This window comes from Physeter macrocephalus, chromosome 18, assembly GCF_002837175.3.
Source record: "Physeter macrocephalus isolate SW-GA chromosome 18, ASM283717v5, whole genome shotgun sequence".
In the NCBI taxonomy this organism is placed as follows: domain Eukaryota; kingdom Metazoa; phylum Chordata; class Mammalia; order Artiodactyla; family Physeteridae; genus Physeter; species Physeter macrocephalus.
In genome coordinates, this window is record NC_041231.1 from 28,821,189 (window position 1) to 28,845,173 (window position 23,985).

A 23,985-nucleotide genomic window follows, 5' to 3' on the forward strand; every position below is an offset into this window, starting at 1 on the left:
TTGTCTCCTTAGGTAGGTTTATTCCTAGGTATTTTATTCTTTCTGTTGCAGTGGTAAATGGGAGTGTTTCCTTAATTTCTCTTTCAGGTTTTTCATCGTTAGTGTATAGGAATGCAGGAGATTTCTGTGCCTTAATTTTGTATCCTGCTACTTTACCAAAGTCATTGATTAGCTCTAGTAGTTTCCTGGTAGCATATTTAGGATTCCTTATGTATAGTATCATGTCATCTGCAAACAGTGACAGCTTTACTTCTCTTCCCTTTTGGATTCCTTTTATTTATTTTTTGTCTCTGATTGCTGTGACTAAAACTTCCAAAACTATGTTGAATAATAGCGGTGAGAGTGGTCAGTCTTGCCTTGTTCCTGATCTTAGTAGAAATCCTTTCAGTTTTTCACCATTGAGAACAATGTTGCCTGTGGGTTTGTCATATATGGCCTTTATTATGTTGAGGTGAGTTCCCTCTCTGCCCACTTTCCAGAGAGTTTTTATCATACATGGGTGTTGAATTTTGTGGAAAGCTTTTTCTGCACATCAATTGAGATGATCATATGAATTTTATCCTTCAATTTGTTAATATGGTGTATCACATTGATTGATTTGCGTATATTGAAGAATGAAAGCTCCTGCAAGGATGGGTGAGGACCTACTCAAGAAGATCCTTCCCTTCTCACTCATCTGACTTCAGAGAGTTAAGCACATCTTTTAAGAGTTAAGCTCCGGGCTGATTGCTGGGTGGGAGATTGAGGCTGGAGAAGAGTGGGTTTCCTAACTGGCGTACTGTACTGTCCGTCAGTCCCTCTTCCTGCTGGCATGACCTTGGGGTAGCCCCTGTTAATAGGCCCTGTCCCTGATCCACCCTGCACCCTGAAAGCTCACTTCCACCTGGCGGACGTGCCCCGACACCTGACACCCTTCCATATGGCCCCCTGACCCTGAATCCCCCCCATCTGCAGTTCCTCTGACCATTCGCTGCTTCCTGGGATGTGAGCTGCCTCCTGAGGGCTTGAAAGCCCATGTCTTCTTCAAAGTGGCTGTGAATGGGAGCTCCTTTATGAGTTTCCAACCGAAGACAGCCTCATGGACGGCAAGGCCTCAGGCACCTTCCAATGTGGTCACCTACGCCCTGGAGCAGCTCAGCAAGTACGGTCGTACTCGGTACGAACTGCGGGAATTTCTGCCAGACACCTGTGTGCAGTACGTGCAGAAACACATCACCGGGAACAACTTGAAAGGAAGCCAAATCGGCCGTTCCTACACTTCGCTGGTCCTGGGCATCCTGGTGGGCTGTTTCATCATCACTGGAGTGGCTGTAGGCATCTTCTTGTGCACAGGTGGACGGTGGCAGTGTGAAATTACTCTCCAGTCCTGGAAAAGAGCTAGACTGATGGGGCCTAGCAAAGGAGGATCTCAGCTCACTGCAAAACTGTACAGATTCTCCATCTGGGACATTATACTCCAGAAGATTTAGAGCGGCAGCTCATTTCTTCTCCGAGACCCTCCCACCAAGAGTTTGAGGGAGGGGAGGGGAGGAGCCTAGGTAGACAGGGTAGTTGGTTTGCTAAGAACCTAAGAACTGGCACCTTTGCTGAACTGGTCTGAGAAGTGAATGCTTATCTATGTTTGTGGAAAACAGATGATGGAGTTGGGGCAATGGAGGTGGTCTGTGGCCCACCCACCTTCCAAAGACAGAATCACCTGAGGCGTTCAAAACACATAACCAAATAAAACAAGTCATCCACAACCCAAACAACCAACATTCAGTGCTTCTGGGTATGTTAGACTTGGGCAGGGACACTGGTATTATACAATAGAGGTAGAAATAACCAGAGAAATGATGGAAGTGTGCAATCGAAATAATATGGGAGCAAGGAATTATTAATTAATCAATTAATAATAACATTAATAAAATTCCTTACTTATGTTAAAAAAAAAAAAAGAGGTGAGCTCCGTTAGGAAAGCTTAATTTTGAGTCCTGCCAAAGAGGATGTTACTGCAGAGGAGAGGTGGTCTTCTTTATGTACGTTCCGTGACATATGATGGGGCAGACAAGTAGAGTCAACCAGTAAAACATCAAGGTCTGATAACCTTCCAGATATTCTTTCAGGTCCAATATTTGTTTGGGGTTTAGAATTGCCAGATTGTAAAATTTTAAAGCTGGAAAGGCAGTAGAGCTCATCTCTTCAGAAGACAGAACTGAGATCCAGAGAGAGAATGGTCTAAGACGGGGTCCCCAACCCCCGGCTGTGGACCGGTATGGGTCCGCGGCCTGTTAGGAACCGGGCTGCACAGCAGGAGGTGAGCGGTGGGTGGGCGAGCGAGTCCAGCTTCGTCTGCCGCTCCCCATCGCTCGCATCCCCTCATGAGCCATTCTCCCTACCCCCATCCGTGGAAAAATTATCTTCCACGAAACCGGTCCCTGCTGCCAAAAAGGTTGGGGACCGCTGGTCTAAGACACCAAAGAGAATTGGGGACAAAACCCGGCCAAATGCCCCTCACTCAGGTCATGTCCCAGGCAGGACTGGGTTGCTCTGCTGCCTGGAAATGGATACTTTTCTTGTAGAGTCTCTTACTAGTTTGTACATTCATTCATTTATTCATTAAAGATAAAATGCTGAGCAAAACCAGACATGAGCCTTGCCCTTATGGGTCTTACAGTCTAGTTCATGAGACACATTATTCAAACAATCTCAGAAATAAATATACATTTGTATGTATGTTACAGGTATCAGGATATTTAAAGGAGACCATACGATGGGGAGATTTGATGTCTTTGGGGTTGGGAAATGCTTCCCATGGAGAAGCATTATAGTATTGAGATGAGCTCTGGTGGTTGAGCTGGAGTTAGGTTGCTAGATTTAGCAAATAAAAATACAGAGTACCAGTCTTGCATTTTATCTGGCAGCCCTACATGGAGTTAGCTTTAGACTACATTGGTAGTGGTGGTGATAAGTTGACTGAATCTTGAGATATATGTGTGCTTGTGTATGTGTAGGGGGGTATGCTCTTTTATTAGTATAAGTATCTTAGAAAATACTGTAATTTTTAGAGGAGTTACACATTATTTTATCAACAGTATGAGAAGTTTATGTGGACTTGGGAATTGGTTATCATAAGAAGGAAGTAGAAGATTCAGGTGATGATATTCTTCCTAGGATGACTCCTAGTTTCTGTCTTAGAAAACTGGGTAGATGCTGGCACCATTTGCTGAGATAAGGAGCGCTGGAAAAGGCCAGATCTGGTGTGTGTGGTAGGGGCAGTGGGATCAGGGGCTCCGTGATGAAATTTTCCACTTGGTTATCATAAGAAGGAAGTAGAAGATTCAGGTGATGATATTCTTCCTAGGATGACTCCTAGTTTCTGTCTTAGAAAACTGGGTAGATGCTGGCACCATTTGCTGAGATAAGGAGCGCTGGAAAAGGCCAGATCTGGTGTGTGGGGTCGGGCAATGGGAACCAAGGGCTCCGTGATGAAATTTTCCACCCCCATCAGCTGTAATGCCTGGTATATGACACGTACCTTCCAACAGAGTAGAGGCCCTTCCTCACTGTGTAAGGAACCTAGCTATTGCCCCTCACAAGGTATAAATGTTGTGAGTGGAGCTCATAATTGGTGTTGGCTCTGCAATTTGAACCAACTTCTCATTCTGTCACTGGATGGAATCAACATCAAGGCAAGGCAAAGAAGACAAGACTAAATGTGTCTTTCCTCCTTGGCCCAACTTCCTAATTATGACACTGAGCTAATGTATTTGATAAGGCTCTTGAAATAAATCTGCGGTGCCATCTCCTTTTTGCCTTGCTTTCCTTTTTTTTTTTTCGTGTTGACATTTGTGCTCAGTAAGACAGGTTGCTGCCTCAGCCAGCTCTTGGGGCTTCTCCGGGAGAGAGTTTACAAGGGCTGAACTATTCAGTGGGGTGGTTCCAAACATGCCTGTTTTACAAATGCCTCTAGGTAGAAGAGGCTGATTATACACTTTGAGCCTTGCAAAGATTGCTCCTCAGCATGCAAGTGCGGTGCCAGTGTGACATTTCCAATTGGAGTTATGGGTTGCGTATCTCTGCATGTTAATTACGAAGGGTGGGGGGTGTCAGCCTTCAATAATGGTACTGTTCTGCTTCCTAGAACGTCTACAAAAAGGCAGCTGCCAAGGGTCTACTTTGAGGGGACACGGAGATAAAGCAGGGGTGAAGAGAGTTCTTGTTTGTCATTGAGGAAGACGAGACCATCTGGAGTCCTGTTCTTTGGCAGGCCTCAGCAGCCGTCTGTTGGGATAAGCTCTGTTGGCAAACTCCACCATGCAGTGTTCTCTGTTGGTAACGAAAGAACCAAAGAAAATCTGTGCGACAATTGTCCGTTCCTCTGCCTGTGAAGACGAGGAGGCTGAGGCCAGGAACGTTTCACTTAATTTTCTGCTCAGAGATCCCCAGCAATTCCTGGAGTGGAGAGCATAGATGATCGGGACAGATCCATGTTTAAAGGCCAGTCATCACTTATGCATTGTGTGAATCTGTTTCTTCATCTGAAAATGGGAATATTGATGGGTTGTTGTTTTTTTTTTTTCTGTAGGATTGTTAAAGATTAGAATTAGTGAATGTGTGGGTAGTGACCTGGTAGGTGCACAATAAAGGTAACTTTTTGTTAATGTTGTTCTTTATAAATTTATTTATTTATTCATTTATGGCTGAGTTGGCTTTTTGTTGCCGCGTACAGGCTTTCTCTAGTTGCGGCGAGCGGGGGCTACTCTTCGTTGCGGTGCGCGGGCTTCTCATTGCGGTGGCTTCTCTTGTTGTGGAGCGCGGGCTCTAGGCACTTGGGCTTCAGTAGTTGCGGCATGTGGGCTCAGTAGTTCTGGCTCGTGGGCTCTAGAGTGCAGGCTCAGTAGTTGTGGTGCACGGGCTTAGTTGCTCCGCGGCATGTGGGATCTTCCCGGACCAGGGCTCAAACCCGTGTCGCCTGCATCGGCAGGCGGATTCTTAACGCTGCACCACCAGGCAAACCCTAATGTTGTTCTTTAAATACAAACTTTGATAGCAATGCCATCTTTTACATAGTAGAGCTGTTATCTGCTCACATCATCAGGCGCAATTTGAGACGCTGGGGTTTATTACATGCTAATATTGTGCCAGCACAATGCTGAGTGCTTTATACACATGGTCTGTTGGCATCTATCTCTGTTAGGTGGATACTAGTCTTTATACCATGAGAACTGAGGCTGGAAAGAGAGAGGTCCTTCACCTTAGGGTGACAAAGCTATTAACTTATTTTGCCCTTTTTTGGTCCTGAATTCAAAGGTAAATGGCACTGGCAAGAACAAACCTCTCATTATAGGACATGGGCTTCCTGTCCTTCTGTGCATGCACGTCACAGATTTGTAGGGGGAGGGGGTCGGAAAAGGAAGAGTAAAAAGAAAGTGATGGGAGCCCGGCCACCTCAGGAAGTGTATGTTGGCTAACGTGGGGACTGTGGGATGGTCAGGTTCGTGTCTCTTAGAAATGATGCAGGGAGTCTCCTGTGCATACTCTCTGTAAGGTTTGTGTTTCTCCCATGGCTAGGCTTGGTCTGATGGTGACCAGAGTGGAAATGACTGATAAGGTGGAGAGGTTCCCGGAAGGGTGGGGTTTTGAATTTAAGTGCCCGGGCGTCCAGGTAGGTGGAGTGAGAGAGTGTATAGGGCGGGTAGAGGCAGTGCTGGTGGGAACTGTGGCAAACGGGGGAGTCCGTTGTGTGTTGAGCAAGCAACGGGCAGAGTGAAGCGATGTGGATCTGAGATCATTCAGATAGAATTGATGGACTGGAGAGAAACTGCTGTGAGTCAGGCGATTAAAAACCAGTTCCACGTTATAGGTATTGAGGCGCATCCCCGGCTGGGATTCGTGTGTACTGTCTCTACTTGTTTGGTTACTCATCCTGCAAAGAGTCACTGAGTGACACTGTGCGCCTGGCACCATGTTTGGTTTGGGAATGCGGTGGTGCACAAAACACACGTGGCTCCTGCCTTCATGGAGCTTAGAGTCTAGAGGTAAAGACAGGTACTGATTCATTAAACAGTCTGATAAATTCAGCAGAATTCAAAATTTCAGGCCCCACCCTGACCTGCTGAAAGAGAATCTCCATTTGATGTTACTATTATTTGCACAAAGTTTAAAAAACCGATGTACACCATGCAGAACATTTGTGAAGATCATGTTTTTGTCCCATTTTCACCTTTCCAGCATAGTGCCTGGCATAACAAGAGGTTCTTGGTAAGGAAATGAATGAATGAATACTAAATTTGTACAAAGCAAGAGGCTGTAAGGGTTTGATTCATTCTGGCCTAAAACTCAGGGTTACGGTCCTCCTTCAATATTTTATCAAGCTCTAAAAATTGACTTGCAGTCCCCATTAATTTTTAAATGTGTGTCAGAAAATATTTTCTTTGGCTTCCTCGTGACCGAAGAGTGTGCGTGTTAATTAAGGCCAGCGATGGCTTTCTCTTGCCTCTTCCCTGCCCTCCCCTCCCTCCCCAGCCACCATCCCTGCTGAGTTGTGTTGTAGAACCAGTTCTGGAAGTGGTAGCCAGGACACACACATTGTCACTTGGGAGGGAGCCCGGCTACCTCAGGAGATGTGTGTTGGCTAACATGGGGACTGTGAGATGGTCAGGTCTCTTAGAAACGATGCAGACAGACAAGTGATAGCCCAAATTAATCTTTTATTCATTTATAATTCTTCAAATGATTTTTATTTAGTACCATTAAGCGATTCATATATTCGTCACAGGAAGTCTCCTGTGCATACTCTCTGTAAGGTTTGTGTTTCTCCCATGGCTAGGCTTGGTCTGATGGTGACCAGAGTGGAAATGATTGATAAGGTGGAGAGTTTCCCGAAAGGGCGGGGTTTTGAATTTAAGTGCCTGGGCGTCCGGGCAGGTGGAGTGAGAGAGTATATAGGGCTGGTAGAGGCAGTGCTGGTGGTAACTGTGGCAGATGGGGGAGTGCATGAGCCATCTTCCCCTTGGTTACATGGAAGGACAATGTGGGATCCTGGCATGACCCCATCAGCCAAAAGTGCAGGGTCCAAAACCAGATTCACCCAAAATCAATTCACTCAAAGACCAGTCTGTGAATTATAGAGGATGTTTGAAGTTTAAGGTTTTCTTCTATCCCTCCTGTGTGCATATACCCCTCTATCTGCCCAGACCTTTGCACTGCATCAGCCTTAGGGCACTCTTCTAGATTGGGGCCCAGGTGTTTGTCTGGCAAGGGCTGGGCAGACCAAGGGTAGGAGCCGAAACCTTTGTGCAGAAATCCTTAATTCAGTGAGTCTGTTCCTGGTGAATTTGGTCACACGCTTGTCACCAACATTGCCTATAAAAGACAAATCCAAAGAACCAGACCTTACAGTTTGTCAAGCAGCACCTCCCAGTATATCCAGATTTTAATCAGGAATATTCAGTTTTTAAATGTCGGTCACTGATTCAGATCATTTTTTAAAATATATCTGCAAAGGAAAGTTGAACCCTGTGCCCTTAGAAAACCACGAGATAGAAGCTTTTCTGTAAAGGTTGTAGGCAATATGGGAAATTAGAAATGCTGGAGAAGTTTGAATAATTACACGGTCTCATAGTTATAATACCTTATAGTTCACAGGATACCTTCAAGAAAGTTAACATCATTTGATTTTCATGATAATCCTGTGATGTTGTTAGAGCTCATGCTACCATTCCCATTTCACAGAGAAAGTGAGACTGAGAGTAAATAACTTGCCCCAAGTTATTTGGTCATTGGCATCGCTTGTTCCTTTACATCAGTAAAGGATTGGTACTCAGTTACCGTGTGGCAAGCACTTCAGACACATTGTCTCATTAATCCTTCCAACAAGGTGTAGGAAACCTCATTTTAAAGATTAGAAACGTACACTATTAACATTAAGTAGCATTTATCAAGCCTCCCTGTAGTGAAGCCTTTTATGTGTGCTAAAGGTATGAAATGGACTGTCTCATTGTATTCTCATAATAGGCACTCTAGGTAGAAACTCAGTATTCTTAAAATTCCCAATTTTACAGAAGAGGATGAAGATTTTTTTTAAAATGGTTAAATGACTTGGCCAGGGTTATATAACCAATTAGCAGTGAAGTTGACATTTGAATCCCAGGCTGTCCTCTTCCAAGTTCTTTGTCACTGCCTTGTGCCGAGCGCTGCCAATGCCTATACATTAGATTAACACAATTGAAATTGCTGATATTCGGCAGTTTGTCTTTTACAACAGCAATTACCTACGGTTCAACCTAATAATATATACTTTATCTGTCTCTAATTGATCTTAAAACTAATTTCCAGAAAGAGGAAACAATGATGAATAAGTGGGTTGTTTGGGGGAGTTTGTAATTTCATTGAGAAATCTGCTAATCATTTATCAACTTCAGAAAGACCCTGACCTTGACAACTGAGGAAAATCCACACATATTTGTCAAATTTAACTAGAACTTTTCTTTTTCAAACATTTATTTCTGTCATAAACTGAGGATGCCTAAGTTTTAATTGATTTTTAAATGACAGTAGTTTCATGAACATTGCCTTGGCTTAATGGCACTGAAAATGAGTGATAATGATTGCAAAATTATAATTATAAAATTATGAGTAAAGGGTCCTTTTAGTTACATGTTTCAGTGTAAGATTTTGTTGTTTTTTTTTTTTGCGGTACGCGGGCCTCTCACTGTTGTGGCCTCTCCCGCTGCGGAGCACAGGCTCTGGACGCTCAGGCTCTGCGGCCATGGCTGACGGGCCCAGCCGCTCTGCGGCATGTGGGATCCTCCCGGACCGGGGCACGAACCCGTGTCCCCTGCATCGGCAGGCGGACTCTCAACCACTGCGCCACCAGGGAAGCCCTCAGTGTAACATTCTTATTTGCAGACATTGGTCTTACTTTAACCTCTAACTCAAAAATGTACATGATGTTTTGGTATAATAGTGATCATAAGGAATTAGAATCAGATTCGTTAGAGGTTTGTCTCTGTCTTTTGTCCACGGTGAAGATTCCTGTGTCAATAGTTAGCTGTTTTACTTACCTAAACCTCACTAACAGTCTTCAGTTCATGAAAATAGTCAACGCTGTGGCTGTGTTCCAACTTCATCAAAGGCACGATTCATCCTTTGGTTGTAACCTCTTCAGAAATGCGGGTTGAGTCTTGGTTCATACCTGTGTTCATTCTTCCCTGTGCTTGTGTTAGTCCCTAAGAACACACATGGATGCCTTTTCTTCAAGCTAGTTCTGTTCAATCCCTATACCTTTAAGTTGTAAACCTGAAAGAAGTTTTTTGAAGAGGTTGAAATATACCTTCTGTGAAAGAACTGTAATGATTGAATTGAATACAAGCCACCAGAATGCACTCATCAGGTTTCTCTTTGGTTTCCTTCAGTTTCAAACCTGGTGCCTGGTTGTCTACTGCTCTTTATAATATGCATTTTCAGGGTTCCCCTGCTGAAACATGCTGTTTACACCGCTCTCAAAGAAAGTGGGTGCATATACTCATAAATTTGATGATTCAAAAAATATTTTAGGGGCTTCCCTGGTGGCGCAGTGGTTGAGAGTCCGCCTGCCGATGCAGGGGACACGGGTTCGTGCCCCGGTCCGGGAAGATCCCACATGCCGCGGAGCGGCTGGGCCCGTGAGCCATGGCCGCTGAGCCTGCGCGTCCGGAGCCTGTGCTCCGCAACGGGAGAGGTCACAACAGTGAGAGGCCCGCGTACCGCAAAAAAAAAAAAATTTTAGAGAGTGTTAAGAAAGAAATTTTAATTATAAAGGTAAATTTAATGGATATAAATTCTTTATCACGTATGCATCTCATGCTGAGCAGCATATTACTGTCTCCTTTTCTTTTTGTGCTTGTATAAAAATGTGTATTTTATATAATTATGTGCTGAGGTTAGACAATGCGGTAAGATTCTTGGGAAGAAACTGTGTACAGGATTTGTTATTATTTACAAATTATCCTTTACTAAGCACAGAATTACAAACGTTACTTAGGCTTTTTTTTGGGGGGGGGTGCGCTGGGTCTTTGTTGCGGCGCGTGGGCTCTTCGTTGGTGGTGCGCGGGTTTCTCTCTAGCTGCGGCACGCAGACTTAGTTGCCCCGAGTCATGTGGGATCTTAGTTCCCTGACCAGGGATAGAACCCACATCCCCTCCTTTGGAAGGCGGATTCTTAACCACTGGACCACCAGGGAAGTCCCTACTTACGAGTTTTGAAGGGCTCAATATGATCTATCTTCCTGGCCTTACTCCTTTGATGTGAGAGGGTGAATGGATCAATGGCATTCTGAAGTTGATGTTTTTTTATCATGTAGTCACTGAATATTATTGATTATAAGCTGTATTTTTCAAACTTTGGCCATTCATGACTCACCTTCATGATTTTGTCTATATCTTACCATAGTATCTTTTATTTACTTGAAGTTTTCTTTAAAAGAAGTCAATTTTTACCTTAGGTGTTCAAAAGGAAACTCATCGCTACCATTGCTATTATTTACTCAATTAATTTCTTATTAAATATAGCGGCTTTTTTTTTTTTTTTTTTTTTTTTGTGGTACGCGGGCCTCCCTCTGTCGTGGCCTCTCCCGTTGCGGAGCACAGGCTCCGGACGCGCAGGCTCAGCGGCCATGGGTCACGGGCCCAGCCGCTCCGCGGCATGTGGGATCCTCCCAGACCGGGGCGCGAACCCGGTTCCCCTGCATCGGCAGGTGGACGCGCAACCACTGCGCCACCAGGGAAGCCCCTAGAAGTAAATGTTATATTTTACTACCATCACTTACTAGTTTGATTTTTCTACTGCACATTAAAAATATGCACATATTAAAATAAAAATTAAAATGTAAAAACCCATCCAGGTACCACTCAGAGTCACTTAGCACACACGACGGTCAGACCTGCGGCAAACTCTGGGGGAAGTGGCTAAAAGTGAAAATGGGCACTTACTGAACGAGTGACCCATGAGGGCTACCACTGTGCCACTGTTGACACAAGAGTTTCCTGTTAAAACTGGGTGAGGATTTGTTCCAACCACACATGACCTTGAGAGTCAGGCCTGCCATTCAGTTAAAGAGGTGCCACGTGGTGTTCACTTTCCTTTTTTAAAAAATACTGCCCTGGTTCCCTCTTGAGGAGTCCCCTTATTAATGGAGGGTGACCTCAACTTTGTTGGCCTGTAAGGGTGCCGGCAGTAATGAATTTGTTATTTTGTGTGCCACTCTCTCTAAATTGGATTCCGCATTATGCTGGTGCATATATGTAAAAAGGTGACCGATTGAAATTCAAATGTAATGAGGATGAAGCTCTGCCATTCAGCACAGACGCCTTTGTTTTTAGCCCTAGTAGGTTCTTTGCCCCATCACAATGCAGCTTTCCTCCTGGCTTCCAAAATCACCATGTCTAACTGGGTAGGACCGACATGTTTTCTAACCCATTCCAGAAATGAAATACAGTTTGTTCTGGTTTTCTAGTTAAAAAAAATTTTTTTTAATGGGCTAAGAGATTTGGATTTGCAGTCTTGAGAAAAACAAAGTATTCTTTCTGAAACATGCAAATGTGTCTCTCCATCACCTAGGAAACTATTATGGGACACCCAAACCTCCTAGCCAGCCACTCAGTGGGAAAGTGATCACGACGGATGCCTTGCAAAGCCTTCATTCTGGCTCCAAGCAGTCAACCCCAAAGCGAACCAAGTCCTACAATGATATGCAAAATGCTGGCATAGTCCACGCGGAGAATGAGGAAGAGGATGATGTTCCTGAAATGAACAGTAGCTTTACAGGTAAAGACCAGATGATGTTCTCCCTCGATGGCCTTAGGGAAAGAGGGCTGGGGGAGGCTTTTGTGAAGAGTTACAAGAAGGTTTCTATTCTCAGGAGGAATCTGGAAGGATCGCCTGAATTCAGACTGACCACACGGTGCTTGGGGAAGAGATGGTCTTTTCCCTGGTCTGTTTTTCATGCTTCTCAGCAAGACTCTTTTAACTTCACCGAGCCATCTTAAAGGGGCAGGAGGGCAGTGTTTGTAGAAGGAAATCAAGAATAATCAGCATCCTTTCTTTCTGTTCACAATGATATCCATAAGAATCTGTTTTGTTCATTTATTACTTCGTCTTGACACTGCTCCATAATTATGGCTGATTGCTCTTAAAGACAAATAGGGGAATTTGTTTGATAGTTTAATATCACTTGATGCTGTACGGAAGGTTATAGCAGCATCCTTTTTTCTCATGCCTTTGCAAGTAGAGATACAGTGGAAATAGATCATGTGTTAACTTATGCAAATTGTACTATATTCCCTAAGAGGGAAAAGGTGAAAAAGTAATAAATACTATAAGATTATATACTACATATGTATTTTATATTATATAGCATATATTACTCATTGCATTATATTTATATATATATATATTCAGGGCTATATACGCCCAAGCTTAGGCAGGCTGTATTTTATGAGGGGATCTTCAAGGACAAGTCCTCTGAATAAGGATGTACAGGTTAGGAATTGCACGTTCCCTGGAGGCACCGTTCACAGAGGCTGTGATACATGTTCCTTGGGTTAGTGCAGTGACCCAGAACTCTGTTCAGTAATATTTTTGACTCTTTGGGGGTTTGACCTTATATAGTAACTCAAAATGTCGCAGCTGAATGAGACATGAGTTACTCCAGTCGATAATGTTGTGACTTTGAGGACTGCTTGTTTTTTCTGTTTTTCCTATACTTATTTTCTTTGATATTTTAGTTACAGCTTTGTATTTTCCTCCTTGTGCTACCAAGTCTACTGGAATATTGAGAAAAAAGTTTGGGTTAGTTGAATGCTTTCTCCTGCCTCTGTGGGCCTTTCTGAAGCCTAAAATTTTTCAAGGCAACAATTTAAAAAAATTTTTGATGGCTTATCATCGTAACGGTAGCCCAACCCTTCCATAAGAAGCACTAGGGAAAGGAGGAGTCCTGGCTTGCTGTCCTAGCTTTGTTCATGGTAGCTGTCTTATTATGAACATGGTCTCTAACTGCTCTCATCTGTAAAATGACTGGTTAGGATCAGATCACATCTAGGTTCCCCCTTCCGGCTCTAAGAATTCGAGTCCAGGAAAATTTCCATTTTCTCAATTAGAATGGATTAGGCCAGTGGCTGACCTACAGTTGCAATATCTGGAATAAATTTACCCATTGCTACATATGTGTGTATTGAAATCAGTTAATTTCATCCACTTCAAAATATTTTATCCGTTTATAGTAGTCCTCACCGAAATGAAAGCAGATTATGAAAAAAAAGTCAATACTTCCTTGAAAAAAAAATAGCCACTATTTTAATGTCTTGATCTTCCAACAAATAAGAATAGCAAATTATGATATAACCCAAAAATGTAGATGTGGTCACAGAAATAGAAAGACCTTGGGGGTAACATGCATCGAAACAGTTCTGGCAAGCTGACTGGATGGTCCCCAAGAAGCTTGGGTGCCTTTATTTGTCCTCCATTAACTAAGTAGATTTCTCGGTACACAAAGCAAGAACAGAGTAGGGATAGTTGAGTGTAGGTCTTGATGCTTTTCCAATTTCTAACCACTGTAAATCTCTGTCTCTAGAAGCCAGGCCTCAGAAAATCTGACCTCATAACATCCCTACTTGAACTCCTGGTGTAGGGAAAATAAAAACACCTGGGCCTGGGTCATCATTGCTAAAGGCAGTCTGATCATTAGTTTCTGCACAAAAAAAGAAAGCCAAGTGGCGCCTGTTAAGCTGCATGGAGAGATATACAAGTGATGGGGCATCTTCAATATGGAAGGGATATTTTGAATAAATGCCTCCTCACTTACCAAACTACAAGTATGACAGCTGACAACATGTCATACCCTGACTCATATGAATTCTTTCAAATAATTGAGACTACCCAGTCTGTGATATGTGTATCAAGCTAGCTGTGTCAAAGCATCTTGCGCTCCGAACCTCTTTAAGCATCAATCCACCAGCTGCTTCGAGCACAGAGTGGCAGTACCATAATGAAGTCTTGACTCCTGGTTGAGCCATTTGTGATAGAGGCATGAGTGTCAGATTTAAATGTACAAGCACTGTGGATCTATTTAAAATGATATTTACCAGGGTATTTTTAATAACAGGCTCTTGGTACTTTCTCAGCTGACTTATGCTTGGGTCTTTTGAAGAGGGCACAAAATGTCTAAATAACATGCCTAAATAACATTAGCACTATCTGCTGGTAAAGAGCAGGGAGTTTAAGGCCAGGAGCATCCTGGGGAGGTCGCTTCTTCCTTCCTTCCTTCCTTCCTTCCTTCCTTCCTTCCTTCCTTCCTTCCTTCCTTTCTGCAACCAAAGATGGAGGCAGGAGCTGAGCAATGAGCAGTCATCCCAGATTCTCACCGTAGAACTTGACTGTTAAACACAAGGCAGTAGGACAGCCCCCTACAAATTATGCTCAAATTACAGACCTAAAGGAGGCCCTGGAGAGAGAACACTGTTTATGTATGCTTCATGAAGGTAGACTTACATTGTTGGGCAAAGCACACAGTTATTTATACAAATAAATTAAAACATTTGTGTCTTCTGTGGTGGCGCATTGGTTGAGAGTCCGCCTGCCGATGCAGGGGACGCGGGTTCGTGCCCCGGTCTGGGAAGATCCCACGTGCCGCGGAGCGGCTGGGCCCGTGAGCCGTGGCCGCTGAGCCTGCGCGTCCGGAGCCTGTGCTCCGCAATGGGAGAGGCCACAACAGTGAGAGGCCCGCGTACCGCCAAAAAAAAAAAAAAAAAAAAAAAAAATTGTGAAAGTATTTTGTTCATTATAGACAACTTAAAAAATATATAACAAACCACCACAACTAAAAAGTCTCTGATCCATCCATTAAACACCTCTAAGAGACACCAAAAATGTTATTTGTGTTCCTAAGCTTGTTTTCCCAACAGCCTCCCTATTGTTGAACATTAGACTGCTGATGCTTCTTTTTCATTAGCAGTTAATGATAAAATATTGCTTTGGAATGTCAAGAGATAATGATATTACCAAAAGAGCTAATGGTTCCCTAGTGCTCTGTGGCAGGCACTTTGCTAAGCTCTCATGCATATAGTAGGGAGGTCTAATCGCTTGTCCAGTATCACAAAGCCAGTGAGGGTGAAAGCTGTCATTTCAGCCCAAAGAGTCTGACTCCAGAATCTGCATGGCTCATCCACTGTGTTGCTTGTGTTTTAAGTCAAGTTTATTAGCCCTTTGTAGCCTCAAAGGTTTTGACTGGTTATGTACACAGTGAGGGAGGCACATAAATCTGAATGCATGTGTAATTTAAAATAAGCTCCAGAATGCATGTTTGACATGAGCTTATGTTGTCAAAGTCACCTTCAAATGCTCCCAAGTGTGTCTGTGTATGTAAATGCTGGGAAGCTTCTGATTTACCATGAATGAAAATGTTTTACATGTTTATTTACGGTTATGAATCATTTTCACATGTATCCTGTAAACCTCCTGGAAATCTTGAGAGACAGGCAGCCTACGTATTATCTTCCCCATTTTGCAGATGAGAACACTGAAGAATAGTGTGTGTTAATAAGCTCACTAGACAATGCAAGAATCCAGCCTCCTCTTTGCTTACCCAGTCTGTGTTCCGGTAATTCATTCTACCTGTCCTCTTTGGATGCATTGGCAGTCTTTAGTAAGAGAGTGATAGCAGTGCTCTTAAATGTTTGGTAAATTAAATGAAAGAGTTTTTGAAGTCAGAGCATGTGCAAAGTCAAAGCCATGATTAGGACTGTGAAGTTTTGGAATCTGCCCTATGTCTGCCCCAATCTCTCATTTTTGGACTTCTGATTTTCCTTCAGAGAATGAGATTATTTTAAGGTTCTCCCGAACTAGAAGGAGGAAACAGAAAGCCAAACATATCAAGTTGTATATACATTAAATATCTATCACCATTTTAAAAAAATTAATAACCAGATGGAAGGAATTCTTTGACAATGTACATGTGTATCAGATCATCACAATGTGAATTTTAAATATCTTACAGTTTTGTCAATTATACCTCAGTAAAGCTGAAAAATTAATATCTATAGCTTTTTGTATGTCAATCATATGTAAATAAAGCTTTTTTTAATTAAAAGAAGACACTGAAAACATATAAAATAAAAAATATTTGGATAATTTAAAATAAGGTCTAGTTGCTAGAGGGGATTTCTTATTTCTCTAGTAAATTAAAATTACATATATATTTTTTCAGTGAACTAATATTCCCTTCATGTAGTCGAGGTTTTGAAATACTGGCAGGACTTTTTCCTCCCCTCTTCTTCCCCTCCCCTTTCCATGAATTGTGTACATTCAGTATTAAACCAAGTTATTTCTCTTTTCATATGTAGTGGCCCACCTGTGGCCACCACCCTTTTCCTGTTATATCCAGTCTCTATTAAAATAGGTTAATTAAAATGTTTCAGTAAAATTATTGAATGTCTACTATTGTTCCAGCATTTCTCTGACTCTTAAATATCATATTAATAGATGATCACTGACCTTGGCCCTTGGTATCTCCAGTAGCAGATCCCAGTCCTGAGCTCTGTTGAGCACTCACTGAGCTCCAGGCACTTTTGCAGGAGTTTTGCATGTAGTTCCATTTTTGTGGTGTGTGTGTTATGCCCATTTTACAGATGAGGAAACAAATGCTCAGAAAGGTAAAGTCTCTTCTAAAGTCACACAGTTAGAAATAGGCACACTCTGATTTGTCTGTGGTTTACTGTCAAATCCATCCTTTTTCTGCCTGTTTGTAACAAATTGGCAGCCTGAGGGCCAGCTCTGACCTGCAAACAAAAATTAATAATAACAACTTTAATGAATAAGATGATGTTTACTGTACTGAGTGCTTTACATAAACTAATCCTCCCCACAACCTTATGAGGTAAGTACTGTTATTATCCCCACTTTACAGATAAGGAAACTAAGGCACATAGAGGTTGAATGTGTTTCCCAAGTTAGTCAAGAGTAAAGCCAGGATTCAAACTCAAGCATTCTGGCTTCAGAGTCAGTGCTTATAATCACTATCTTTTATTTTCTTGCTTGTGCTATACCGCTTTATTTTTAAAAGGAATTAGGATTGGAAAATTAGAAGTTTTTGCATAAAAATATAGATTTCCACCTTCTCTTGAAAAAATCAGAAATCCGGAAACCCTGAGTACACTTTTCCCCAGGATGCTAATTGCCTGGCACTGAGTTCTCTGCTCCTTTCAGAAAGGATACACCCTCTCCAGTGTTCTAGACATACATCATTTGTGTCTCCGACCTGGCATCAGTGGTCACAGGAATTTGTACCCTGAGACTGCACCGTACCCTGTCACATTGCCAGCTGAGCGAAACCCCTCCTAGAAGCTAAAGGTTCTAGTGATTTTTTGTTGTTGAGCACTTTTTGTATCTCTGTCTTCAAAGTGTAATGCTTATACTTGAATCTCCATCACCTGGGTGCTCTCAAAATACACATTTTTGAACCTAATTCCAAATCTATTGTCTGAAGTAGGGAGCCATGTCTGCATTTTAGCAATCTCTGCAGGGAGTTCACTGGTAGCACAGTGGCTGACTCCACCCTCCCCATGCAGGGGGCCTGGGTTCGTCCCTGCTCAGGGAATTAGATCCCACACACATGCTGCAACTAGGAGTTCACATGCCACAACTAAGGAGCCCACGTGCTGCAGCTAAGGAGCCGGCGAGCCGCAACTAAGGAGCCCACGCGCCACATCTAAGACCTGCTGCAACCAAATAAATAAATAAATATTAAACAAAACAAAACAAACAAACAAAAATCTCTCCAGGTGATTCTTACATACGCTTAAGCTTAAGAAGGGTACCTTCCAATGATGTACCAGAAATGAACACATTTTGGCTCCTAGAGAATTAAGGGTGAAACTCTTAACTCTTGCCATGTTTTGAATTTTTGCTATTGATTAGTAATTTCAAAATTTTTCTTCCATAGTGGCCTAATTTCATCTTTTTCCTGCAAACTTATAGTTGTTTTATTAACCTGCACTCATGGGTGCAAATTGTAAAATCAACTCAAATCAGTTTCAGCAGGAAAGGGAATTTAGGAGATCAAGAAATTGAAGAGGCCAGGAGTACATGAAATCAGAGAGGCTTCATCAGGGGTATTAGGTGACTTTCTCTGTATTTCATCTCTGCTTTCCTCTACATGGGTTTAATTTTCAGACAAGTCTTGCCAAGCTTTACAACATGAGAATCTATCGGCTTAATAACTTCAGCATCAAGAGGCTACCTCTTGCTTGATAGTTCCAGCAAGCACTTCCATGCCTACATTAGTTTGCCTTGGATCGTGTGCTTGATCCAGTCATAAAGGCGAGAGTGATATGGGCGTGACTTGGGCCCACTGCATGAACTTGGAGTGGGTATAAGTCAGTCCCCACCTGGACCACATGGACCTTGAATGGAGGAGATGATTTCCAAATGGAGATGTGAGCGGTGGTACCAGAAGACAAGGGGATAGATGCAAGGCAGGGAAAGGCCAGTCAGCCTCGTCAACGGCGGTGGATTTTTGGTGGAGGTGGTTGTTTACTAGGCTTGACATGTCCTCCATCCAACTTTTGGATTACCTTCATTCTCATGTGTGTTGTTGGGAGCTATTGATCGGGGGAAGATTTGAAAACAGCCTTTTATTATTCCTCAGTCTGCTTTGAGTAAATCAGAAATGTCTGCAGGAGAATTACTGTGGGAGATAGAAGATGACTACATCCCCAGATTAATATGTTTTAAAGCCCCATGGAGACTGAGAATGTCAATAATGCCATTTGTGGAGACTTCGATGACATCACTCTTGATGTTTCTAGTTAATAAGAAGGCAAGGAGACTCAGGTACTTAGAGCCTTCAGGACTCACGTCAAAGCAGTCCACCAGCACAATACTGTTCTGGAGGTAACTGTCTTGGTTTTCACAGTAACATTCTCCTCACTTTTCCCAAGGAGGCTAGAATCTGACTCAGTGGTAGAGCTGTCTCTATATTCTAAAGTTTTTGGAATTGATTTCTTTTCTTGCCTCCAAAAGTCCGCTTCAGTCATGAAACCAAATGATACCTATGGGATGAGAGTGCAGCTCAGTCTGTGATCTGATGGCCTTCTTAGTTTAAGGGACTTGAGGGTTTGACTCATGAATATGTTTCTTCTTTGACATTTCCAAGATTGTGAGCAATTCATTATCTGAGCATGTTTTTTCCTTCTTTCTTTTTTAGTAAAAGTTGATTCATCATTTTGATGTTTTCTATTAAAAGAACTTTCATCTAAATAAAACAGAGTATAGTCGATGTCCAGCAATTAGGAAAGGATGAAGGCTTTTAAGAATATAGATGCCCACGGTAGTGAACACCTCAGTTTGGGGTATGATTGACGATGTTCTTTTTCTCTCCCCATGATTAAACAGCCGATTCTGGTGACCAAGAAGAGCACAGTCTTCAAGAAGCAACGCTCCCGCCTGTGAATAGTAGCATCATCGCCGCTCCCATCACGGACCCTTCTCAGAAGTTCCCTCAATACCTACCTCTTTCTGCAGAGGATAATTTAGGTCCTCTACCTGAAAACTGGGAGATGGCCTATACCGAAAACGGAGAAGTCTATTTTATAGAGTAAAGTACCATTATTTCTACCTGAATCTCTCTCTTTTTTTCCATTTCCCTTCTTTCTCTTTCTCTAGCAGCTACTGATGTAAATTTATTGTAAAAGGATTGATCATGTGCTGATGGTCTTCTCTCCTACAATTTAAGAAGCCTTGTACAAAAAAGCAATTAGCATAACATCCTAATCATTGAAACTGAAGAGCTGGAGGAAGCGTAAGATTAATAATTTCCCTAAAGAGTTAGACAGCTAAACTCTGGTGTATATATAAATTATGGTATTATATATGAAGAATATATCTAGCTGCTTAGAATATATAAATCCTTTGCTTATTTTTTCTTAATTGGGTTGTAGTTTCCTTTTTTTTTTTTTTTTGAGTTTTAAGAGTTCTTCATATATTCTGGATACAATTCCTTTAGTATGTTTGTGATTTGCAAACATTTTGTCCAAGTCTGACTTTTCTTTTCATTGTCTTCACTGTGTCTTTTGAGGAGCCAGAAGTTCTTAATTTTTATGAAGTCTAATTTATCACTTTTTTTTTTCCCTGTGGAGTGTGTTTTAGTGTAGAAGCTAAGAAATCTTTGCCTAACTCAAAGTCAAAATGCAGTCTTTTTCTGCTATATTTCTTTTAGAAGCTGTATAGTTTACATTTTACATTTAGGTCTATGATCCATTTTAAGTTAATTTTTTTACATGGTGCAAGGTATAAGGATTGAAGTTTGAGAATATAAAGATGTGAAAAGTCTTTCAAAATTAAAAACTTAATATTATATAGTTAAACATTTAACAAATAACCTGTACTGGAAAGGAAAAAATTACATAAAACTAAAACCATTCTAGAAAATCTAAGATAATGTAATTTCTTAACCAATACTCAATTTTTTTAATGTTGTACTTCGGCTCTATTGTTGAGATTCCCTATTAAGATTCACCATAGTTTTATGTACCACTGAAAAAGAAAAACAAAATGATCAATTAAACTATAAAATAATTAAAAACATAGGTAAGTCTGTTCTTCTCAAATACCGCCTGTTGGCCAAAAAGTTCATTCGGGTTTTTCCATAAGATGTTACAGAAAAACCCGAATGAACTTTTTTGGCCAACCCAATAGATTAATGTTGAAGATCTGCTGTTCAGGGAACAATAACAAAGGACATTTTTGAACAACATATGAAGTATCGCACCTTTGTAAAATATATGGGTATATACACATATCTGCTGTGTCATTATATGTGTATATTTGTTTTCCATGAATATGTAGATATAGTTCTATGTGTAGAAAAATTCTGGAAGTATCTATTAACACTTGAGTTTGAGTTAAGTAAGGAATTTAAAGAATTTATTTTCTTAACTGCATTATACATGTGTATGGGGTTTGAATATATATTTCCACTCAAATAGATATTCTAGCATATATTTTGTAATTAGAAAAATCAGCAAGGGTAAGAAAGTATAATTTTCCTAAGGACATGGGAGTGAGGGAAAAGGCTTGGGTCTTGTAACACCCTCTTTCAGAACTAACCTAGGAAATCGGAGATGAGTGAACTAAACCTCCTGGGTTATTTTCCAACCAGAAGGAGGGGACAGTCCACATTTCTGTCTTCATGTTCATGACAAATGCTTATTGCAGACAGGGGTGGATGATGAAGTCTTTTCCTGGGAGTTAGGGAAATATAGTGGTTAAGAGCTCCCCTAAAAACTCATGTTGTTTCTACCCCTTACTATTTGTATGATCTTGGGAACTTGAGTTTGCCTCTCTGCATCTCAGTTTTCCCTGTGTGTTGAAGAACATGAATGTTGTGGATCATGCCTACCTTGTCAGATTTTCGTGAGAGTTAGATGAGGTAATGGATGTAAAGCGTGGGCTAGTATTAATTACTGAGCATTATTGTTACTGTTACCATTTTTATCATCATCATTTGGTTACCACAGAGGAGTTTAAATGTTATAAAAATGGATGTCAACTATAAGCTTAGAATTTTGTACTTAACTTTTGCAATAAATTGCCTTTAAAGTTATGTCCATTAGTAAGGAAAAATTATGTTGAGCAAAGGAAAATATAACAGAGGAATTCCTAGTACAGAGTAATATGTGAAACTCAAAGTTTTAGAAAAGAATGTATCGATAGGGGCTTCCCTGGTGGCCCAGTGGTTAAGAATCTGCCTGCCAATGCAGGGGACACGGGTTCGAGCCCTGGTCTGGGAAGATCCCCCATGCCACAGAGCAACTAAGCCCGTGTGCCACGACTACTGAGCCTGCGCTCTAGAGCCTATGAGCCACAACTACCGAGCCCTCGTGCCACAACTACTGAAGCCCGCACACTGCAACTACTGAAGCCTGTGCACCTAGAACCCATGCTCTGCAACAGGAGAAGCCACCGCAGTGAGAAGCCCATGCACTGCACACCGCAACAAAGGGTAGCCCCCGCTCACCACAACTAGAGAAAGCCTGCGTGCAGCAACGAAGACCCAATGCAGCCAAAAATTAAAAATAAATAAAATAAATTTATAAAGAAGAAAAAGAATGTATCTATAGTTTTGCTCAAGACTGACTTGATGAATTTGGAAAAAGAAAGTTGGTTATTATGATGGTTAGTGAGGACTGTGCTTAGTAAAAATGGTTAGTAAAGACCCAAGACTGTGGCTGATTTATAGGAGAGTACAGTGATTTGCTTACTTTTCATAACCTAATTTAGCTTTTAACCAATGCTAGGCCAATCTTCATTGGCCTATTGTTGAATAGAAAATTTATGCAAAAGTATGGCTTATTATGACAACTCTGTGATTTGGTCTGCAGCTATCAAGTTCCGTAGATATTAAATTATTAGATACACACCATTTTTTATTTTAGCCTAAATTATATATCCTGGTTAATGAGTTTTCGGGTGTCCTTCATTCTGAAGAACTTCATCTTAGAGTATCTTACATTGAATAGCAAGTTAAATTTCTATAGAATCAGATCTACCTTGTTTTACATATATGTGTCTATGTTAGCTTTACAGTTTATGGGAAATCTAAGAAATACCGGAATTGAAGAACATTAGAAAAGTAAGCATGGACTTACAAACTCTGGATATTATAAAGAAAATGAACATAAGAAGACTTCGAAAGGAGATAAAAATAAGTCAGACTGGTTGGGGAACTTGGGATCACAGAAATGACAGGTGGTGTGTTCCCTGAGTTTTCTTTTTACCTCATATAACCCAGACTTGGATCTGAAGAAGCCAGTAACTCAGAAACACCAACAAGTGGAGACCAAAAAACAAAGCCCGCACAAAAGCCTACTCTCTCTAGCCAGAGGACCAGGAAGGGGTATACTGCAAGGCAGGAAGCTTTTATTCAATAAGTGCTGGGCTTCAGCCAACAAGACACAAAAGCCTGTGCTCCCATCTCTGCCAGCAAAGATCAGATGAGAAGCCTAGTCCTCTACCCTTCACAGGATGTAACTAGGATCTCAAACCTCCCTGCAAGTGTGGTGTCCAAAAAGGCTCAGAAGATAACTGGGACTTTGTAGCCAGGCAGTAATGAGCACTCCCCCTTTCTTCATCGAAGTTCAATGGAGACCACGATGGGGGAGCCTGGATGCCCATCCTGACGTGGTGGTAACAAGGCAGCGTCTCTCCCCACCGAGGTAGTGGCAGAGGAGGTTTGGTGAAGAGTCAGCATTTTTACCATCAGTGGTAAAGTGGCCCCCAGCCTCCTCAGAGAGTTAGTGGAAGCCAAGTTAGGAACAGTAATAAGGCACTGCTACCCCTCCCAGCCAAGCTGGTGTCAGAAGAGGCCTAGTGTGGAGCTGGAACTCCCATCTCTACCCAGTAGTAACAAGGAACTCCTCACCCTCTTGGGTGGGATACAGCCAAAGCAGTGATGAGAGGTAAATTTATAGCACTACACATATATATTAGAAAAGAGGAAAAGTCTCTAATCAACAATCTGAGCCCCCAATTTAAGAGCTTAGAAAAGAAAAGCAAACTAAATGTGAAATAAGTGGAAGGAAATAATGAAGGGCAGAAATTAATGAAATCAAAAGCAAAAACAGAGATAATCAATGAAACAACCAGCTGATTCTTCAAAAAGATTAATAAAATTGAAGAACCTCTAGCAAAATTGACAAAGAAAAAATTAGAGAAGATGTGAATTACCAATATGAAAATTTAAACAAAGAATCACTGCAGACCCTGAAGACATCAGAAAGATGCGAAAATGCTGTCAGAAAGTGTGGACATATAAATTTGACAACTTAGTTGAAATAGACGAAATTCTTTGAGAAGCACGAACTACCACAACTCATCCAATATGGAATAGGTAATTTAAATAGCCCTAATGAATTTATAATTTATAAACTCTTGAAAAAGAAAATTCTAGAAACCAAATGGTTTCACTGGAGA

At 41.6% G+C, this 23,985-nt stretch overlaps 2 protein-coding genes across 10 annotated transcripts in view; both read left to right on the plus strand.

The window, feature by feature from the left end:
- MAGI1 (membrane associated guanylate kinase, WW and PDZ domain containing 1) overlaps nt 1-23,985 on the plus strand; it is a 651,320-nt gene that overhangs the window by 502,572 nt on the left and 124,763 nt on the right. For all 9 annotated transcript variants that reach the window (XM_028478786.2, XM_028478787.2, XM_028478783.2 and 6 more), the window contains exons 4-5: nt 11,581-11,787; nt 19,408-19,609. In XM_028478786.2, coding sequence (XP_028334587.1) covers nt 11,581-11,787; nt 19,408-19,609 — 409 coding nt within the window. The remainder of the gene's footprint in view (nt 1-11,580; nt 11,788-19,407; nt 19,610-23,985) is intronic.
- On the plus strand, nt 633-1,469 carry LOC102991758 (endothelial protein C receptor-like). The gene is made up of 2 exons (XM_055079556.1): nt 633-636; nt 955-1,469. Exons 1-2 carry the CDS (start codon nt 633-635, stop codon nt 1,467-1,469), a joined length of 519 nt encoding a protein of 172 aa, XP_054935531.1.